This window comes from Crocodylus porosus, unplaced genomic scaffold (genome assembly GCF_001723895.1).
Source record: "Crocodylus porosus isolate Cpor-Errol unplaced genomic scaffold, CroPor_comp1, whole genome shotgun sequence".
Lineage (NCBI taxonomy): Eukaryota > Metazoa > Chordata > Crocodylia > Crocodylidae > Crocodylus > Crocodylus porosus.
Window position 1 is genome coordinate 90100123 of NW_017728886.1, and position 21985 is coordinate 90122107.

The following is a 21985-nucleotide window of genomic DNA, read 5'->3' on the forward strand; positions in this document are numbered from 1 at the left end:
GCACCCTTCTAGTGCACCCACATCCCCCCACATCTTAGTGTCATCAGCAAACTTGAACAGGGTGCTTTCTACCCCGTCATCCAAAGATGATGGGGTAGTTTGTCCTTCAAACTTGTTTTATCTTGCATCCACTTTTGTGCTTCTGGGAGGAGAAAGACGATAATTAATTACAGGGCTCCTTAGTGGGTAAAACATGGGCTTGTCAGCCACAGCTCTAGCCTGGGGAGAGGAAATTGAGGCCAGCAGTGACATAAATGGCCATGCTAAATGTGAGAGCTCTTCTCAAGCACTCATGCAGCGTTTGTGTTCAGCACAGCACAAGACATTGTATGAGTTGGACTAAAGAATGCTTTAGTAGTGACCAGTGTGGGATGGTGCTCAGTTGTTGTTGCTTTTGTGTCTTATTTTCTCATGACCTCATTTGTGGTAAGATTTTGCTGATTTGCAGTGCGTGAATGAAACAGTGGCCTGTTGTGCCATGATTCTAAGAGGCGCTGAGCTTTGGGAACTCAGGGGTAGTTAAGGGTATTGAATGTCTCGGTATAGTCCCTTTTGGTGCATCTGGTAGGGTGGGGATTTGTTAAGGTATATCGTTCTTCCCCAGTGTCTTTAGAAATTCCATTTGAAAGGACTCTGAAAACCCACATGGCTGTCAGCAAAATCAGTAAGGAAATAGTCTTCCAGCAATCATACATGTTACATGTATTTCTCCAGTTAATGCACAACTGAGAATTTTTTCTGAAGTATTAAATTTATCTAAAGAAAAAACATTCCCCACTCCAAAAATACAGCAAGCAAGCAAACAAACAAAAAATCCAAACCAAACCAAAACGAAAACCCCACATGAAACAGGATTATTTAGTTTTACTATATAAACACATACAACTATATCTAAACTTGGTCTGCTCAAGTTAGGCATGGAATCTATTTTCAAAAGTGTGCAATTGCAAGCCTGCATTTGTGTGTTCTGAATTTATGATTGCAAGTCTACATTTGACAAACACTCGGTCAAGTTGCCTATGTATGCTAAACATTCAACTTTTTCACAGTATGTTTCATATATGCTAGACCTGGTCAAGTATGCATACCCTACTTTTGAAAAAAATAGTCCTACTCATTTTAAAAAAACAAGATTTTGCTTGCTCTCACTCTTTTTCCATTTTTTATGCTCCCGAGTGAAGTGTCACAGTTCCTTATCTATCCAGGAAAGAGAACTACTAGGTTTTTTAGCCTTAGTATTAGCTTGAGACTTGAAACTCAAAGCTGTTTAGCTACTTCTTTTTCCAGACAGGTCCTAATCCCAAATTCTTTGAGTTTGGCAAGCCACCCCTACCAAAAATAGATTTTGGTTTCTGTTTGGCCAGTTAACTTGCCAATTAAGAATCAAATTTAAAAGGATATTCTGTACCTGTTTCCTTATTTTGTTACAATACTCAAAGCTAGTTAAAATTTTTCTGGCCTCCACTATAGTTAACCTCACGACCACCATGTAGCAATGATAGGTGTTTTGAAATGAAATTATAGGTGTTTTATTAGGGATACTTCAAACTACATAAACTAATATATGAAGGGCTGTTAGAAAAAATCAGAAAAGCATTGCCAGTCACTTTGAAGAATGCTGAGTGAAGATTTTACAGAAGAGCCATTTTCTTTCCCAGATAAATTATTTTAAGGAATTTTAATGTTTGGTCTGCATAAATACAAAAAGTTAAATTTTCAGATGCTTTCTGTTTGGGCAAACATTTGTATGACTAGACATGGTGAGATGTCTTTTCGCTGTTAGTAATTGAGAACAGTGCTTTTCCTTCTCCATAATTTCTCACGTATTTCAATATGCTTTTCACTATCCAATTAAAGTTGTTTAGAGTATTTTTTTATTGAGCAAGATTTTGTTTTTGAAGTGGACCCACACACATTAAAATAATTTTGGTGCTGCAGTTCATCCCAATGAGATAATGGCACATACATAATCAAAGCCAGGCATGGCATTTTTGTATGCGGCCATAAAATCTTATATGCCATTATATGTGAAAGTAAATTATTTTTTTCCATAAATTAAAGAGTCTTTGTGCGTGCGTGCATGCGTGTGTGTGAAGAATGAAGATCAAGAATTAAGTCTAGCCTCTTAGATTCTTCCCGTCTGCTTCTGTGTGAGAAGTGATCCTGAATAGAACTGGGCAGAAAATTTTGGCAAATATCAAAATTTTGGCAAAGTAAATTATCTGAGAAATGAGGATCATTCTGGAATTACTCAATCTTTTTGACAAAAAAATTTGGGAGGGTTTGAAGGGTTAAAGATTGGTCATGGTGGTGGACTCCAATAACTCAGGGGCTAGGGATTGCACCCAGACTAGGGAGGGCCAGGTTCAACTCCCTTCTCATCCTGCATGATCAGAGTGCCAGCTTAGTAGGATATTCTGTGCTAAGGGTGTGGCTGGTTGTTCCCACTCTCTTTTATTAACCCATTTCAGCTTTGCATAAATAACTTAATATGCTTTGGGGCTACCCGTCTGTCCTACTTTTTAAGAGGTCACTTCAGTCACACAGCTAGACAGTCATTGTCTCTCATTTGTTTCTCTCTCATTGAGTCTTAGGCTAAGTACAGTTATTTGGGGGCAATAGGGAGGAAGTTAAATTGATTTTAAAATGCCTGCTTGGTAAGTCAGGATGGGGGTTGGGGCTCTGCCAGAAGATGGGAGGGGAGGCATGATTCATCGGGGTGGAGGGTAGGCATGACCTGAAGGTGGGGTGGGCTCTCCCCTGCCCCCCAACCAGTTAACCTACATCCTCCCTGCCACCGGGACTTACTTGCTTAGCTCTGGCAGCAGCGAGCGAATGCTGATTAAAAGCACCTACACCCTGAGCAGCTTGTGGGATGGGTGTTGAGATGACTGACTGGTCAGAGGGAGGGGAGGTCAAGGTGCAAGAGACTGGAGAGTGCAAAAAATAGCCCAATGTGGGTGGGGTGGGAATGAAAAGAGCAGCCCTGGGAGTAGGGCAAATGGCTGGGTTTTCCCAGCCCTGGAGCTGCACAGGAAAAGTGTGTAGAAGTTCCATGCACCAGTGTGACCTAAATTGAATAGGTTTGATACTACATGGATTCAGGCTTATCTTAAACTAGGTTTTGCAATTTTTAGACCACTTTGTGTGCATGGAAATTCTATTTTGTTATAGGTTGTAAGAGGTTTAGATTGATTGCCAGTCATTGAGACCAGGTCTGTAAGTGTAAGGTCGGCACCAGTATGGGGGTGACCGTAAAGCAGGGGTGTGCAATTATTTTGGCTGGAAGACTGCTTCATGAATTTTGGTGAGCTGTTCAGGCCTGCATGGATAGCCTGGCCCCTTGACAGTTACTCTGCCCCTATAGCACCATCTTGTGGCCAGAAGTCCTGCCCCCTAACCCCTGTCTTTTGCCCCTGAAAGTACTCCTTTTGGGAGAGGATAGTATGGCCTTGGAACTGGAAGTTACACTCTGTCACGTGGTCTATGTCAGGGGTAGGCAACATTTTTTGGCCAGTGTGCTGAAAAAAACACAATGTCTACCTTGTAAGGTGCTGGAGTGGTGGCATGCCAAAAAAACAAAACTGGGGCAGGGGCTATATGGCAGGATGCACTGCATAGTAATATAGTTAATAATCATAAATGTTTCTTTTTTATGGTAAATAATACCAGGTTTTCTAAAAATTCTAAACCTGGTGACAATAAATAAAACTTCATGGAGGGGAGAGAGAAGAGAAGAAAGGAAGGAGGGAGAGAGAAGGAGAAGCAGAGGAAGAGGAAAAGAGGGAGAGACACATGGGGAGAAGCAGGCACTGCGGGTAGGCCAGGCCCTTGGGAAGGTGGCACCCAGAGGAGAGGGGGTGCTGAGAGGGGAGTGGGGTCTGCCCCACAGCTCTGCGGACTTGGGCCACAGCTGGGCCCCCAGAGGCACCCAAGGTGGAGCCTGGCCTGGCCCACACAGCTCCGTGGGATGGGCCACAGCCGCCCTGCCCGCGAGAGGATGCTGCCTAGCAGTGGTAGGATGCTGGGCTTGGGGGGCTCCTGGCCTGGCCTCTGGGCACAGCACAAGTGGGGTGGAGTCCCCTGGACTGTGGCAGGAGCCCCTGGAGCTCTGGTAACAGCTGTGCAAAGCTGCACACTTATGCCTGGCCTGTCTAGTCTCAAGCAGCACATGGCTCAGCCGCTGCTTCTCCTTGCCAGTGCCGACTCAGCCAGACCCGTCGCATTCCAAGCAGCACACAGGGAAGCAGTGGCTGGGTTGGCTTTGCTGTGTGCCACTTAGGACGAGACAGGCCTGGCTGGGTTGGCACCAACGAGGAGAAGCGGCAGCCTAGCCAGCTGAGCCATGTGCCTCTTCCTTGCATGCTGCTCCGCACAGACTCAACCATGGCTTTGATTCTCTGGTGCCAACCAGCTGCCCATCCTGTCCCATCCCAACCGGTGCGGGGAAGCAGACGCAACTCAGCTGGTTCAGCTGCCGCTTCTCTTCACTGGTGCTGATCTGGCCAGGCCTGTCCCGACCCAAGCAGAACCCAGAAAATCCCTCCCCTCCCCCGCTGCTTCCCTGTGTGCCACTTAGGATGGGCTGGGCCTGGCTGGGAGGGCACCGGCGATGAGAAGCTGTGGTAAGCTGTGTGCTGCTTGGGACCAGCTGGGACAGGCTGGCAGAGGTAAGGGAAGGCACGGCTGAGCTGCGTGCCACTCTGGCTGGGCCAGGCTGGTGTTGAGCGGCACTCGGCTGAGCCTCCTATTTTCCTCACTGATGCCGACCCGGCCGGACTTGTCCCATCCCATCCTGGGCAGCATACAGCAAAGCCAGCCCAGCTGCTGCTTTGCTGCGTGATGCTTGGGACGAGATGGGCCCAGCCGGGTGGGCACAAGTGAGGAGAAGCAGCTGAGTGGCGCGTGCTCCCGCCAATCCCCGCAGCCCCTGCTGCTTGCAGTACTGCTGCCCGTGGCCCCCGCCCCTTCCTGTGCTGTTCCCTTCCCCCCCCCACCCTGCAGCAGCTTCCCTTCACCCCCACTCCCATCCTCGCTTCTAGCTTGGCCTTGGAAGCACCACGGGGCTCCCGGCACCGTGGGGTTCCCTGCCTCTGTCCAATCTTACTTTAGTTTCCACTCAGACTGAGGGAAGGGTTGGGGGGGATTGCTCCAGGGTTATGTGGCCAGAAGCGGCAGAGATTTCTGGTTTGGGGCTGAGGGTGGGACAGGGGGAGTGGGGTGGGGTGGAGCCATGCTGGCTTGCTGCTCAGCCATAGGCTGCTGCTGGTTCCTGCTGCCGCTGGCTGCCTGTCATCTTTGACAGGCAATGAGGGGCAGATAAAAATTAATTTTCTAACATTTTTAGAGGCCCTGCAGTCTGGATAGAATGAGCTGGTGGGCCGGATGTGGCCCGTGAGTTGTATTTTGCCCATCCCTGCCTCAAAGTATCTTATAAGTTAACTTCTTAAGCGGGAAGGTTTGAGGAAGCCCCAGTGAGTGTTCAGGATGCCCACTGGAGAGATGGAGGGGGCATTTGTTTCAGTCTGTACTCTGAATGAGGCAGAGCGTGTTTTCATAGATTTTGTAGACATTAGGGCTGGAAGGGACCTCGGAAGATCGAGTCCAGCCCCCTGCCCAAAGGGCAGGAAGTCAGCTGGGGTCATAGGATTCCCAGCAAGATAAGCATCCAATTTACTCTTGAAGGTGTTCAATGTAGGCGCTTGAATCACCTCCGCTGGCAGGCTGTTCCAGACCTTGGGGCCTCGGACAGTAAAGTAATGCTTCCGTATGTCCAGCCTGAAACGGTCTTGCAGGAGTTTGTGACCGTTCGACCTCATCATCCCTTGGGGCGCTCTGGTGAACAAACGTTCCCCCAGGTCCTGGTGGTCACCCGTGATAAACTTATAGGTGGCCAACAGATCACCCCTGAGCTCTCGGCCTGTTGTCGTAAAGTCTGTTTTCCTGACCTCTGATCATGTGCATGGCTCTTCTCTGGACTCTCTCAAGCAAGTTTTGTTCTAGAGCACAAGGTATACAGAGTACTTCATCAGATGCTGTGAAACAACAGCGTAGAGCAGTGTATAAAGTGGAGCAAGTGATTTGAATGCAAAAGGTGGGAAAAGAAGTGGGGAGAGGGAAGAAGGGTAGTTCTGGGAGAAGCAAAGAAGCTATAGGAACAAAGAGGTCAAAAAGTAATCTAGGTGATGGGATAAGAATCTGTGGTTCCTGTTTCAACTGTTCTTAATGCAATCCAATCTACGAATGATTTCTTGTACTACTATTTCCCATTCAAATTGATTTTTAACATTTTGCTGCCTGAGAATAACAAGCCTGAGGTCAGCAATGGAGTGGTTAAAGTGTTCCGACACATCTTTCTGCAGCTGATGTTTGTTCCTGCATGTAGAGATCTATCTGCCTGTCTGATGTGGACAGTAGCTAGGGCCCAAACTCAAGAAGTGTTGAGACCAAGTGTTTAAAAAAATTGAATCTATATTACTCAGGGAAAGGACAATCCACAATTTATTTATTCATTTATTAGATGCATATCCTCATTTATCCAGAAGGCTCAGAGTGGCTAGTGTTCCATATAAACATTTTACCAGTAGAACGTTTCAGTTGCAGTGTATTTTTAATTACTGTATTTTCTTGCATACGCACACCTTAGAATATAATACGCACTTTGTTTTTAAAAGCAGGATGAAGAGAAAAGAAAATTGTAGTAAATGGCTGAGTGGCAGCAACTTTTTTTTATACTACCTGTGATTTCCATGCCAGTTTTACTTTCACTTTTGCCAGCAGAGACTGTTCTTGCATATCTCGTGCACTGCAATTGCCAGATTTTTGAGGGAAAAGTGTTTGCTGTATGAGAGAAAGTAAAGCATGTTACTATGGTGAAACACAGATTCATAGAATCATAATAAGTTAGGGTTGGAAGGGACTTCAGGAGATCATCTAATCCAACCCCCTGCTTAAAGCAGGACCAGCTCCAACTAGATCATCCCAGCCAAAGCCTTGTGCAGCTGGGTTTTGAAAACCCCTCAAGGATGGAGCTTCCACCACCTCTTTGGGTAATCTGTTCCCGTGTTTTACCACCCTCCTAGTGAGAAAATTCTTCCTAATAACTAACCTAAACCTCCCTTGCTATAACTTGAGACCATTGATCCTTGCTCTGTCATCTGTCACAAATGCATCCTCTTTTGAACCCCGTCAGGTAGTTGAAGGCTGCTATTAAGTCTCCTCTTCTCTAGACTAAATAAGCCTAGTTCCCCCAGTCCTTCCTTAAGTCATGTCCCCCAGCCCCCTCACCATTTTTGTCACTCTCTGTTAAACTCTCTCCAATTTGTCCACATCCTTTTTGTAGTGGGAGGGCCAAAACTGAACACACTACTCCAGATGTGGCCTCACCAATGCTGAATAGAGGGGAATTATTACTTGACATACTGGCATCACACCTACCAATACAGCCCAATATGACTTTAGTCTGCTTGGCAACTAGGGCACACTGTTGGCTTATGTTCAGCTTATTGTCCACTGTAACCCCCAGGTCCTTTAATGCAGAGCTGCTGCCCAGGCCCCCAGCCTATGGATTGTTCTGTCGTAAGCGCAGGACTTTGCACTTGTCCTTTTTGAGCCTCATGAGATTCCTTTTGGCCCAATCCTCCAATTTGTCTGGGTCACTCTGAATCCTACCCCTACCCTCCAGCATATCTGCTGCTTCTCTCAGCTTGGTGTATCTGCACACTTGCTCATTGTATACTGTGCCATCTTCCAGGTCATTAACAAAGACATTGAACAAAACTGGCCCCAGGACCAACCCCTGAGGCACTCTACTTGATACTGGCTGCCAACTAGACATCGAGCCATTGGTTACTACTGTCTGAGCCCAATGTTTCAGACAGTTTTCTATACACCTTGCAGTCCATTCATGCAGCCCATAGTTCCTTAGCTTGCCTGTGAGAACGTTGCGGGAGACTGTATCATAAATCTTGTTAAAATCAAGGTACACCACATCCACTGGTCTCCCTGCTTCCACAGAGCCAGTCACCTCATTATAGAAGGCAATCAGGTTGGTCAGGTGGCATGACTTGCACTTGGTGAATTCATGCTGACTGTTCCTAATCACCCTTTTCTGTTTAGAAATGAATTAATTGATGATCTGCTCCATGATTTTTCCAGGGACTGAGGTGAGTCTCACTGGCCTGTAGTTTCTTGGATCCTCCTTTTTCCCTTTCTTAAATATGGGCACTGTGTTTGCCCTTTTCCAATCACTTGGGATCTCTCCCGATCATCTTTGAAAATTCATGGTGATGGCCAGTGGCTCTGCAATCACATCAGCCAGCTCTCTCAGCACCCTTAGGTGCATCCGATTTGGCCATACACATCCGGCTTTTCTAAGTAGTTCCTAACCTGTTCCTTCACCACTGAGGGCTGCTTACCTCCTCTCCAAACAACTACAGATGCAGTTATTTTACAATATTATAACTATATTATAGTTATATTTCTGTCTAGAATAAGCTAGGCAAGTATAATTACTTTTGGGGGGTAGACAGAGCTTTAGATATTCTCCAGTGTTACTTATTAGTATACCATCACATACCTCTGTCTAGTTTGATATTTTCCTGAATTCAGGATATACATATTACGCATACATGTTATGTATATTATTTCTAAAGGTTTTTTTTTTAATCATCTGTATAGTCAAGTAAATATACTGGGTAGTATAACTTCCCTTTCACTAAAATTTGATGCTTCCAGAATGATGAGGATTCAGTTGCATAGAAAAGGTGACTCTCAACTGAATTCGGTAGAAGTTCCCTGGAAACATTACAAGTTGGGATTTTTTAAAAAGGAACTAGAGGGATTTCATTTAGCTTTTAGGCATTTAACCGTCTTGGGCTTTTTTGAAAGTCCCCACCTTGTAAGACTGAGATGACACAGTTCTGTACCAGCATAACTACTTAGCTTAGTCTTGTTGTTTGTTCCCCTTAATAGTTCAGTCCGTGGCATAGACCCCCACTGTAGAAAAGTCAAACCTGAGTAAAGTAACCACCTGTACTTAAGAAAACACATGTAAGGATAAAAAACAAACAAACTTGGGTAGATGTCACCATTTGATGCACAGAAGGTGGGAGGGCACCATCTTTAAACATGGCAACAATTGCTCTTTGGTGACTGGCATCTCCTAAGTAATCTTGGTGTCTAACCCAATGTTTTCAAGGTCAAATAAAGGTCTAATAAAGATGCTTCCAGTGTCATAGTGGCAAAAGAAAGTAGGGTTCACAATTCTCTCAAGACAAATTATCTTAACATTACTTTATTTATGATGTTTTTTCTTACATACCAGTTGAAATCTAAATGCTGTATATAAAACTGGAATATCAATGTGGAATTAATAAGAAATGCTATAACATACAGCATGATATTAAACAAATCAATGTGATTATTGAAATTTTTTTTTAATGTTTTGAGATGATCCAGCACATCATCCATTAGACTACTGGTTTTCCTTAAACAGTTTTCACCACATTTGTGGCATTCAATACAAGAAATGTAATTTTTTGGCATTTGCATCTTGCAGGTATGCATGCTGCACAGTTGCATGTCAGCAATAATTCATCATCAGGAACAGAATGAAGACATTTATCTGGAAAAAGAGCTCCACTTGGGTCTTTGTACCACTGAAAATCTTTCAAATTTAACGTACTTCTGTAGCTGCTGTCATCCAAGCTAAAACATTCATGTGCCACAAAGAAGCATTTCCTGAGATGTCCATTTCAAATAGAGAAAGAAGTGGGGGGGAGCTGTGAAATTCGTTTATTTTTGTACAGTGCAAATGAAGCTCATCAAATCTTTTGCAGTGAAGTGATGGGTGTAGGACCTTAACAAGATATTCTTTGGCTCTGTTAGCACGTTTTCTGAGAATGTAGTTCTCTTCAGCAAAATCTAAAAGGAATTTCTCTGGTGATGCGTTTAGTTCTGTCTGATAGTTTTTTTTCCCCGCTTTGCTGATGTCATCACATCCTGTGAGAATGTGAGCCTTAATAAGAACACTACCCAAAGTTGGTCCGAGTTTCTGTCCATGCATGTGAAGAGGAACTAATCTTACTTTATCACCCAAGCTTGCATTAATCCAAAAGTCCTTTTTCAAACAGTTGAAACCGATATTGGAGAAGGACATCATCTGTATCATTAGGCAGCATTATGACCTGTGTGAAACCAGATGAAACTGCATCAAAATAAATGGATGACAAGCCAAATATCTGCTGATTTTAGAGCAGCAGACAGATGATTGCATACCTGAATTCCATCTCTGGTATTGTTTAGCTGATGGTTGTAATAACCCTTTTTTGCTGAAGAAGGCCAAAACATCTCCACCTGAACAAGTAAAGGAGCGTTAGGATCCAGTTTTACAAACTCTGTTGGTGTAATAGTCTTTCTCCTCTCTTGTTTATCTTTTTTCAATGACTTTTGCACATAACTGCCAGACATGATATCTACTCTCTAAACCAGTTGGGATTGAATAGCTTTCCTCCATATGGTATCAAAAAGTTCTTGAAAAGTTTTCATTTTTGTTTTTGCTTCGGACTTGGCATATTTGAGGCATAAAGTCTACAATTACTGCAGGGTTTTCTGTTGTTGGTCTGATGGAATTTGTAGTCAGATGGCTGCAGGTTCTTCTCAAGCTCCCCTAAAAGAACTGACTTGGTTTAGTAAGAAGGCCACAATAATCAAATAACATGTTAGATGGCAGATCCTACTTCCGTATGTGCTTAATAGACTCTCCTTTGGTCCTTTTGCTATTCACTTCCAGGGTAGGATTTATTTATCGATGCTGCATCTTTCTACCTGTTTATCTCCATTGGAAACATCAGCTTCTCTGGCTCCATCTCCAACCTGGGGATGGGGCTGAAGCCAGAGCCACAGCTGCTACATGTCCTCACCCCTGCCTCTGCATGCCCTGCCACTTTTCCCCTGCAGTCCCCAGGCTCTTTCCTCTTCATGCCACCCCTCCTTTTCTCTCCCATTCTGCTTCATGCCTTCTTGCCTTTGTTCCCACACCAGCAAGATGTCGTTGCTGCAGCCCAGGGAACGGAGTATGGCTCCAGCCTGGGCACGGAGCTGGCACTGCTGTTCTAGACTGGCCCCATAGCAGCAGTGCTGGTTCCCTGTGCCACTGCTATAAGGCTAGGCTAGAGCGATGCTCCATGCCCTGGGCTGTAGCACAGACAGAGGATGCTGGTGTGGGAGAAAAGTTAAGGTGGGGGGAAGAGGTTGGTTGAAGGGCAGGAATGGGGGGAGAGACTTCAGGAGTGGGTAGGGACCTGAGGCTGTGGGTGGCAGAAATGGCATGGACAGAGGAGGAAGGGGAGCAAGGGAAGGGGGAAACAGGACTACCTGAGGCTGCTAAGGGAGAGGGGCAGGCACAGTGGTGGGTAAGTGGGGAGGGGGATGCCAAAGTCAGCAAGGGGGCAAGCTGCCTGCCTTTCTCACTGCCTGCCCTCTACCACCTGCTGCCCACTGCCTGCCCCTCCTACTGCCTCCCCCATTGTCTGTCCCCCACAACCATTACTGCTCCCTCATTACCTCTTCCCCCACCACCTGCAGTAGTGGGGCGGGGGGACATGCACTAATTTCAGATGATCCTCCACTAATTGGATTCCATAATAAATTTATAAATTTTTTGTGTGTGGAGTCTAATTATTGGGGGGTAGTGTTACAGTCAACATCATCTTGTATTCAGGTAAATATGGTATTAAGGCTACAACATCGCTATTATACTACCCATACTTAAGTAATTATTAAGTTAAAGTTTATTAATTAAAATTAAGTAATAATTTTAATGTGAATTGCATGGCTGATCAAAAATGTATTAAAAATAGAAAAGGATTTTCTTTTTTATCAGCATTTCAAAGCTATTGACCAACTCCAGTCTGTCAAAATTAATTTTATATATTTTACTCAGGGGCTGGTTTTGTCACCATTAGTGATGGACTGAGTTAGCTTAGGGGGAAAAAACCCTAAATAGCACGAGACAGGTATTCCTATTGAACTTAATGGGTTCATGATATTGCCCTGCAAATGATTTATTGGCCTCAGGATTCATGGAGCAACAGTGCCTCAGAGAGCACATTATTAGGCACTAGGATAGAAATTGTTCTTTAGCCCAAGGCGAGAGGTGGCAACATGTGACCCTCAGGCTGTATCTGGCCTGTTGAACCACTGAATCCAAACGTTTTGCCTGGAGCCTGTGCCAGCTCCTGCACTGGGGCTAAGCAGTGAGGAGCTGCACTGGGGCCAGGCAACTTTCAGCTGCATCTGTGCCACTGTTGCTTTTCCTCATGTCCCCCCAGTGTCACCCTGGCTGTGGCATGGGCATAGCTTCCAGTCAGCAGGGAGTTATACCAGGACTGGGTGGCTAGAAGCTGTATCCGTGCTGCTGCGGGTTCTCCTTCTCCCCTTCCCTATCCTGCCCATCGCCTCACAGTTACAGTGCAGATAGGTAGCAGCATGGACACAGCTTCCAGCTGACCAGCCTAAGTGCAGCTCTTTGCTGTCTAGAAGCTGCAGTCATGCCCCGGTGAATGGACAGGGGGCTAGGAGAAGTAGGGGTGCAGCTCCCATCTGCCTTGTCTCATCATGAGTGCAAGGAAAGACACCCCCCTCCTCCCCCCCGACTCTCCATGGAATCTACCTGGCCCACATCAGACCAGAGCTGGGTTGTTCCAGCCCATGTCTTGAAAAGGTTGCTGGCTGCTGGTTTAAGGCAAGATGTATAACTATAGTATTAATTTGATATTTTGCCTGAATTATTGAGACAATGCGTGTATAGAAACTGATGAGAATGTATTGAATTCAGCTCTTTTTAAAAGAGCTGGAGTAGTAATCTATATCTCAGTTGTGTCATGCATAGCTTTTTATATAGTTGTTCTTGTGTTTTAGGTTATGGTCAGACTGGTCCAGTGTTTCAGAGAGGAGGTTATGATTCTGTTGCAGCTGCTGTTTCTGGTCTCATGCATATCACAGGGCCTGAGGTACTTAACTTTATTGCAAATTTAATAAAATCATTTTCTGATGCACTAAAACTTTGTGCTGTATACAATAAAATGGCTTATAGAATTAAAGAGGTTGGTGGCTGAAAAAATAAAATGTGTTCTTTGATTTATTACGAACGAGCAATGCAGAAGTCATGAGGCAATGGCCTATCATAATAGAACAGTATTGGCCAAAGCCTGCACCTGCAGAATTTCTATGCTGTATGGTAATACATTCTAGAAATTAGCATGTTGTTTTTTTGCTGATTCCTGAGGGGTCTTTATTATAAAGATAAGTTTATACAGTGAAAAGCATTCAACAGTCATGGGCTGAATCATAAAATCAGTAGAATGAAGATGGTTTCCAAATACTTTAGGTAGATTATCAAGGTGCATATCACTGGTTTTTAAATGTACAGTATGCAGTATGGGCAAGGTCAAAATAATCTGCATGAATTTAAGTAGTTGTTTAAGTCAGACACCAGTTAATAAGGGATGACATGAGGAGAGTAGTTTGGTGGAAAAGCTGAAGTTTTTAGGAACTATAACACAACAGAACTAGGGGAGCCAGTCAAGCAACTCCTTACACAAAGGAGTATTTGGTTTTGGTTTTGGCTGTGCTCTGGACTTCCTTTGACTGTGAACAGATTACTTTCTTCTCTTCATCCTTTGGTTTACTTATTTAAATTGCAGGCCCTTTGGGGCAAGTTCAAAGTTGGGGCCTTCCCCCTATACAGCTAAGTGAGATGCTTCGCACTGTCTCCTGGATTCTAAATCTTCCGACCTGAGCTGGACTCAACTCCCTGATCAATGAGCATAACAGATGCCTCTTCTGTGCTCACTGTGTAAATCTGAAAATTGAGGGCTTCAATTGGAGGGATTCAGGCCTAAACCTACAACTATTAGAGCAATCAGTGCACACCATTTCCGACTCAGAAAATGCATATCTGCCTCCGGGTAATCCAAGGTTTGTTCTCTGTTCAAGCAGCAGATCTCAGGGGCTAGTAGCAAAAGAAGTGTGGGAAGCAGTATGACAGCTTGTATTTGAAATCAATACAACTTGGTTTTGAGGAGATGGGTTGGCCCCATCCCCATATAATTTGTCTTTGTTCCTGGTTTATTATACATGATATTTCTTCAAGCCTAATCAAGTAACATAAGATGTATAACTAGAGAGACTTTAATCACTGCTGGCCTACTGATCAAACCAGTTGGCAGAGGGAAAGTGAGCAGAGGGTATATATCTGAAGTGTGATGGACCAGTTACATCTTTTATACCTATGTAATACATTTAAAAACTATAGAAGCCAATCAGGTTAAGATGATTGAATCAGAAAACCAATCAGCAGTTACCACACCCACACTGGTGTACCCTTTTTCACTACTTTGGTATATGTGCCAGTTTGTTGTCCCCATATTGTTGAACCGTCCCTCAAACATCCTTGTCTTCCTAGAAGCCGTGTCACTTAATTTATCATCTTCCAGGTGTTCTCTCTAAGGTTTTTGAAACTCCCTGCAGCCCAGGTGAGCCTGGTACTGTCTTCCAGGAAGGGGGCTGGAAGGGAGAACTTAGTTAGAAGCAGAAATCTTGCTAAACTGAAAGAGGTGGGGTGAAGGGGGAGGGAGGTCTGATAAAGGCCAAGGCTTTGAGTCAAGGTTTTTCCAAAACCTTAGGAAGACTGTGAGAGATCCCTGGTCTAATCAGTTGGCAAACAGTGATGAAAGTCTCTCTAGTTATACATTCTATGTTATTTCTTTAAGCCTAATAAAGGGCATCTAGTCTTATCCAGCAAGTGGTAATTATACTGATATGATCATTCCAGTGCCAAAGCTGTTGGCACCTGCTGGTGTTCCTCCATACCTGGAAAACGCTTTAGCAGCAGTACTAACAAACTTGGGATTGAACTTGGAACCAGCCCCTCTGCGCATTGACAACTTCTGTATTGGAGTTTACCCAAACATAAAGGGCAATGCCATGTGAAAGGGCTGAACAGAGCTCCGATATGACTCCAGCTATAGAGAGAGAGTACCCCAGTACATTGCTCTTCCAAGTTCTTCCAAGAGTGCCAGTGAAGACATCAGTGACAACTATTGTATCAGGTTTAGGGCTCTGGGAATATCATTGGTATTGGTGAAACACCATATAGTAGAACTAGAACTTAGAAATCGTGCCAGTAGCAGAAATCGTGCCACGATTCAGGAGGAGTACTGACTATATCTTCTCCTTGGTGTTGAATAGAATTACATTTCTATGACCTTCTGAGAGTCCCTGGAGAGTCATCTGATCAGGGTAGTACTGGGGAGACGGGAACAGCACTGGGTTGACCAACCTCAGCTACCCAGTACCGTACCATAGTGGCTGTCCTGGGTATCATAATTAGGTCTGCTGTAGTAGTTCCTTTTGTAGGTTGAGGAAGTCAGAGAGATTGGATTCCCCTGTAGCATTGGTATCCCAGCTGTCGACCCAAGAACTGGGAGCATGGAAGAACAGCAGTGTTGTACTCGCCACCGAAAAATGTCTTATCGGGACTGGTATGACCTCTCTATCAAAATGGCTTGACAGAGAGGTCATACCAGTCCCCGTTCTGATGGCAATGATGCTAGTGCATTTCAGGATCTTCTGGGGCTTTTATGGAGGTGCTGGATATTGAAACAATGCTCACATAAGAGAAATTGCACAAACTCTTTCAAATCTTAATTATATTTCCCCCAGTTAGAATTGCTGTTTCTCTAAATGAGGACATAATGGAACAAGGCTGCAGTCTCTGGCAAACTCCAGCTACCATCCAAGATGCAACTAAGTGGGTAGAGAAGCACTCTATTTGCTCCTTTAGAAAAGTTTGAATACTACTGCTTCCATCTAAGTGCAGGATCAGTGATTCTTACACAAGTATAGGAAATACGAAATCTATGAAAGACATGCCATTATGACAAGGACCTATATTTGGCTGTTGACAGTTTGCTCACTTGCCTCACTGCAATTCCATATGGCAAGTTACCACATATTTGTTCACAAAATAATTTCCCGGTATGAGAAAAGGTGACTCCTTTCCTGCTGGATATATGCAGCTCTCAAGGGAAGAATTAAGACATCCTGGCTATATGGCTGCCAAAGCAGCCTTGTAGGCAGTTGTGAACACCACCTATGCTACTATATTTTCCCTGTGAAGCCTTCACCTCTAATTCTAGTGTGCATAAAGCACAGGTATCTACAGGAGGATCCATGCTGACTGTCTTTTTTGCATTCTGACCCAAGTGCTTGTGGAGTGAAAGCTTTGCTTCCTTTACAATGCCAAACATTTCACACCTGGAAACTTATGCAATAAATTCTGTGGATGTACTGACTGTTACAAAGGGACAAATGTCATTAATACCAGTTGAGTTAAAGGAACTATGTTGAAAAGTTTGAAAAAAAACTAGAACTCAGGTAAAAAAAAATGTCAATGTTATATGAATGACAGAATGTACAAATATTACAGTGAAGTGGACATAAGCTGTGTTATGGGAGTAACATTCCTCAGTGGCCATTATGAAGATGGATTTTATTAAAAGGTTAAGATCTGCACTTGAAATAGATGTTCACATCACCTCACTCCTACTTCAGACAGTGTAATCATTAGACTGATTTAACCATTGTTGCTAACAGTTCTGTCTATTCACTAATGGCTTTTAACAATTTATTTAGACTTAGTCATTCTTTTGCTTGATTAATGTAAATGCTAAATCTTACCTCTTACTTTTCTTCCGCTGAAGTTTTTAGTTCATATTTCATTTAAAAAATGCAATGCCCCTCTTCCCTGCTCCCTAAACACACTGATGTCCTCATGAAGAAGGCAGCATGAAATCTAAAAGGTGCAGACACATGTGACAATTAAACAATTCCAAAATGTCAACTGAGTAACAATTGTGCAAAGTATTGTGGGTCTCACAGCAGGGGGCTGGAGTAAGCACCCACATGTTTAGTAAACTTTGAGGCAAGGGACAGACAATGAAAAAGCCCGAGCCTGAACAGATTCCCTCTTTGGAGGTTAGTCTAAGAGAAACCAGACACACCAGATTAATAACTGGACAGACATTTTCTGTTAAATCAGGAAATGCAGCCACATGCCTGCAGTGGCTCAAGCCAGAAGCTGGGGGGCACTAGAGCATGCCTGCCAGCCCCTGCCAAAGGGGAGGGAAGAAAGATGCCCTCCAAGGCTCTCACCCCTCCCTGCTGCAGCAGAGCAGGCATGGCCAGGCACCAACCCAGGCAAGCAGAGAGGGGGTGGGGAAGAAGTCCTTTCTCTGAAGCAAGCATATATTGAACACAGCAATTTGCAAAGCATACAACAGGGAACTACCAAAAATCTTTGCCTAAACTAAGATACAGGTCAGTAACACAGCATACATAGCTTAGTCTAACTTTAAAATGTAAAGCTGTTTGCAACCTCTCTTAATTCTTAATCAGCATATGTGATGATTGTCAGGTCTTTGCCAACACTTACCACCTTCACACTAGCTTGCCTGTCTCTCCCCTCTGGGACATGGGGCAGAGGCTGAAGCCAAAGCCAAAGTCCCGGGTGCTCCAGGGGAGAGAGGGGATGGTGAGCAATTAACTCTGTCCCTGCCTGTTTGCTGGCAAGCCATGGAGGTGTAGCTGTGGCTGGCAAACAGCAGCTGCGGTTCCCAGAGTTCACTAGTGGATTTAGGGGAGGAGGGTGAGAGGGGGCAGAGGGAGAAATTTGCCTTGGAGGGCCATGGCAGGCCAGCATCTGGCCCCACTCTGCTTCAGCTAGAGAGCAGAGAGGAGGGTCCAGCCCTGCTTTGGAGCAGAGAGCCCTGCCCAGCCCAAGAGCATGCTGGGATGCTGGGGGAGTCTGTTTTATCTTAAACCAGCAATGTGTCCAGAGCAGACATTGCAAAGCTCTTTCCACCTACCTGTGCAGTGACTGAAAGGCTCTTCCATGGGTTTTTTTCCCCTCATTTTTGGTACATTTTAAAAATCCCACACAGCTCTGTTACTTGCACATCCATTATGCTATCCTTATAACAGTGATATTTATTTTAAAAGTAACAAATTATCATTGGTACTCAATTGTAATGTATGCATGAACTGTCATTTTAAAACCACTCTAACATAATCAATTCTAAATGGTCTTTCATTGCCACAGTCAGCCACAAACTCCTACTATGGGTGAATTTCATTCCAAAGCACAAAATCACCATTTACATCTCCAAAACACAACTTATATAAAGCTCAGGGTACAGGCCTTGTTACACATTGAACTTTGAATGCACTAATTTTAATTGGTGTTAAAATTACCTCCCATGTCCTCTGGCTCACCTGTACTACCAGTGCTGTCCCAGGAGAGCAGGCAGGGAATGGGAAACCCATCTGTCACACAACCACTGCCACTGCTGGGCCAATACTGCTCTCTGGTCTGAGCCCAGCCCAGAGAGTGGCAGTGGTAGCGTGTTCCTCCTCTCTGCTTGCTCCACCAGGACAGTGCCAGGAGCTGCAGGCGAGCTGGGAACTGCTGGGGCGGGAGCGGGGGGAGAGGGGTGTTGTGCAGGCAGTACCCAATCCACAGACTGGCCAATACAGATTGGCAAGGAGAGGGAATATGTGCATGCCCCCCTCACCCAGATTGGGCATGCTGTGCCACTTGCCCACCCTTCTACTGTACCTCCAGATTGGGCCCACTGTGCTGCCAGCACCTGCCCTTACAATCCCATTCAAACCTACCAAGCTGTTCTCCACCCCCTCTCACCTGCACCCCTGGATGAGTTGCCCAGGCTCCAACCATCCCACGACCCATTCACCCCAACCCCTTTCCTACTCCCTCCATCACTGTGCAGGCCTCAATCTGCCCCTCTCCCCATGCCCCTTCCTCTTCACAGATTTGCCTGATGCAGTGGGCAATGCTCCACATGCCGCTGGGTTGTGATCGTGGCTGTGTGCAGGATGCAGCTGCTTGTCCAAGTCTGTGCATGCCCCTCCCCACCCTGTTGCAGCCACCTGGAGCCCTCTGCACTGCCACCGCTGCCCCGCATTTGAGTGGACAGGGAGGCAAGGGGGCTGGGAAAAGGGGGAGTCCAAAGGGACAGGAAAGAAACCCTGGGAACAGTGGGAGTGGGGGAGCCCTGGGGGCTGATAAGAGCCCAGAATGGGAGTGGAGGTGAGTTTCTGACCTTTAGGTGTTCCCCTGCTGTCACTGTGGGGGAACAGAGTGGCTGGGAATGGTGCTTCCTGGGATGCTGGAGGACCACTCACAACTTGTTTTGGGCCTGTGGAGGAGTCACATGTGATTGCAACAAACTGCCCAAAACCAGAGATAATCCTCAATGGAAGAGGATTCTCTCTAAGCCACTTAGAGGGCCCTTAGCATGTGCTTCTCTTCCATCATGTGTGAGCACTCTTAGTTTAAGGGCCCTTAACATGTTTTTGAGTTAACATGTAACAACACTCTAAGACACACAACATTTACAATGGTTCAGAGGGTTTAAACCTAAAGCAGACAGACATACAATCCTGTTAAACTAGTTTTCATCTGTTTGGAGAGTTTCAAAACTACATCTGGAAAATCAAGTATTATTTTGAACTGGTTCACTGTGAACTGGTTCAGTGTTACATGTAGACACCAACTGTTCTGTGACATGGACTTAATCAGTCCTCCAAGAATCCCGCTCTGCACTGCTCCTCACCCACTCTGCCTCCCACTGCTGCAATGGCACTCTTTAATTTTATTTTTTTTTAAAGTGATTTTTTGCTGCTTTCAATAAAACCTATCTTTCTAACAACCAGTGTGTTCCTCACTCAGGCACAGCCTTTCAATGTGCCCCTGCAGCTCCTTGGAATCAAAAAATGTGAGTCTAAGCATTTTCCTTCCTGCTTCCCGACTCAACACATACACACAGCAGGCAAGCACACTATGGACTTTGATCATTCAGGCTAGGGACAGGCATTATACATAAACCAGTTTAAGTAATCAAAAACTGGTTTAAACCTGTAACAGAATAGAAGTTCAGTGCACATAAATCAATTTGAAAATGACTGAAACCAGTCTGAGATAAACCTGGTTGAATGTATTATCAGACTTAAATGATTTGGCTCCAACCGGTTTATTCCAGAGGATTTTATTAGTAGTGTATCATAAAAATGAGCAAAAAGTAGGAAAATATTTAAACTAAAGTACATCCTAGAGCAGGATAAAAAATATGAAACGGATGATGTCAAATGAGGATTTATTTTTATTTTTCCTTGCTTGTGTTTGGTTATGTGAACTCTTATGAGAATGTAGATTTTTCATGGCAGGAGTCTTCATCAAAATATAAATGTGTGGTACCCTTGCCTTTGGGCCTGATGAGTCCAATAAAACTCCCATTGACAGTAGTGGGAATTAAATAACTCCATAGGTAAATAAAAAAAGGCACAAGTCCCTGCATCTGGTATGGTCATATAGTTATCAAGCTACCCTATGTAGCTTTGATCTGTGGCCAAAACATTTGGAAAAAAACTAAAGTAAAATCAAAATAGTAGGGTATGTGATATATGAATCAGACTAAATTTTCTGTTGACACATCAGAGAATGATAATCCAGAAGGGAATATGACTTGCAGCTTGTAATTCTGGTTCTCTGAAGTCCAATTTTGACCAGATTTTTCACTTTTGGATCTTGTGTTAAGAACTAAAAGTGAAGACCCTGGTGGTTTTAGAGGGAAGTAGTTCATGATAGCCACAAAAGATATTTTTACACAGGACTTCTTTACCTTAAGATAATTGATTGCCAGTTAACTCTGTAATTATCACCATTTGAAAAGAGAGGCCATCTGGATCAGCCTTAGATAAGCTATAAATGTTTGTATCCTCAAGATAAAAACACTATTGAACAGAAGGCATGGGAGGGATGTGTTCAGCATCTGTTATGCAGTACTGTATCCACAGAAAATCACTGTGGCTATATTGTACAGTGTTAATATACCAAAACTTCTGATAAAAAGGTCTTTGAATGTGCTTTGGGAATTGCTGCCGGAGATTTTAATTAATGAATGGTGTAAACATACTAGAATTAATTTGGGGGGGGTATTATCATAGGATCGTCAGGCACCTAGGAACCGTTTAATTTTAAAACTGTGTTAACACATTCTCAGAACTTTGAAGCCCACCAGTTTAATAACATTCTGGACATTTTATTCATTTAGAGATAAATGTTTATGTGGAAATTGTGTGTTAAAGTCTAGCATTTTGGGTGGAAGAGTAGATGAATGCTGGAGGGTAGGGCTAGGATTCAGAGACCTAGACAAATTGGAGGTTTAGAGCAAAAGAAATCCAATAATGGGAAGTGCAAAATCCTGCATTTTGGACAGAATAATCCCATGCACCAGGACAGATTGGGGACTGCTTTGCTAAGCAGCAGCTCTGCAGAAAAAGACCTTGGGGTTGCAGTGAACAGTAAGCTGAATATGAGCCAACAGTGTGCTCTTGTTGCAAGAAAGGCTAACAGCATACTGGGCTGCGTTACTAGGACTGTGGCCAGCAGATTGAGGGAAGTGATTATTCCCCTCTATTTGGCACTTGTGAAGCCACATCTGGAGTACTGTGTTCAGTTCTGAGGCTCCACTACAGAAGGGATGTGGACAAATCAGAGTCCAGTGGAGGGCTGGGACATGGGACTTATGAGAAAAGGCTGAGGGAACTGGGCTTATTTAGTCTGGAGAAGAGTAGACTGAGGGGGGATTTAATAGCAGATTTCAGCTACCTGAAAGGTGGTTCCAGAGAGGATGGAGTTAGACTATTCTCAGTGGTGGCAGATGACAAAACAAGGAGCAATGGTCTCAAGTTGCAGCAAGGAAAGTTTTAGGTTAGATATTATAAAAAACCTTCTCAGGAGGAGGGTAGTAAATAAGGGTACCCAGAGAGATGGTGGAAGTTGCATCCCTGGTGGTTTTTAAGACCTGGCTAGAAAAAGCCCTAGCTAGGATGATATAGTTGG

At 44.4% G+C, this 21985-nt stretch overlaps 1 protein-coding gene across 1 annotated transcript in view; it reads left to right on the top strand.

Moving 5' to 3' along the window:
• The window catches only part of SUGCT (succinyl-CoA:glutarate-CoA transferase), a 531371-nt gene that overhangs the window by 73823 nt on the left and 435563 nt on the right, over nucleotides 1–21985 (top strand). Inside the window, exon 7 of the mRNA XM_019535549.1 lies at nucleotides 12922–13013. Coding sequence (XP_019391094.1) covers nucleotides 12922–13013 — 92 coding nt within the window. The remainder of the gene's footprint in view (nucleotides 1–12921; nucleotides 13014–21985) is intronic.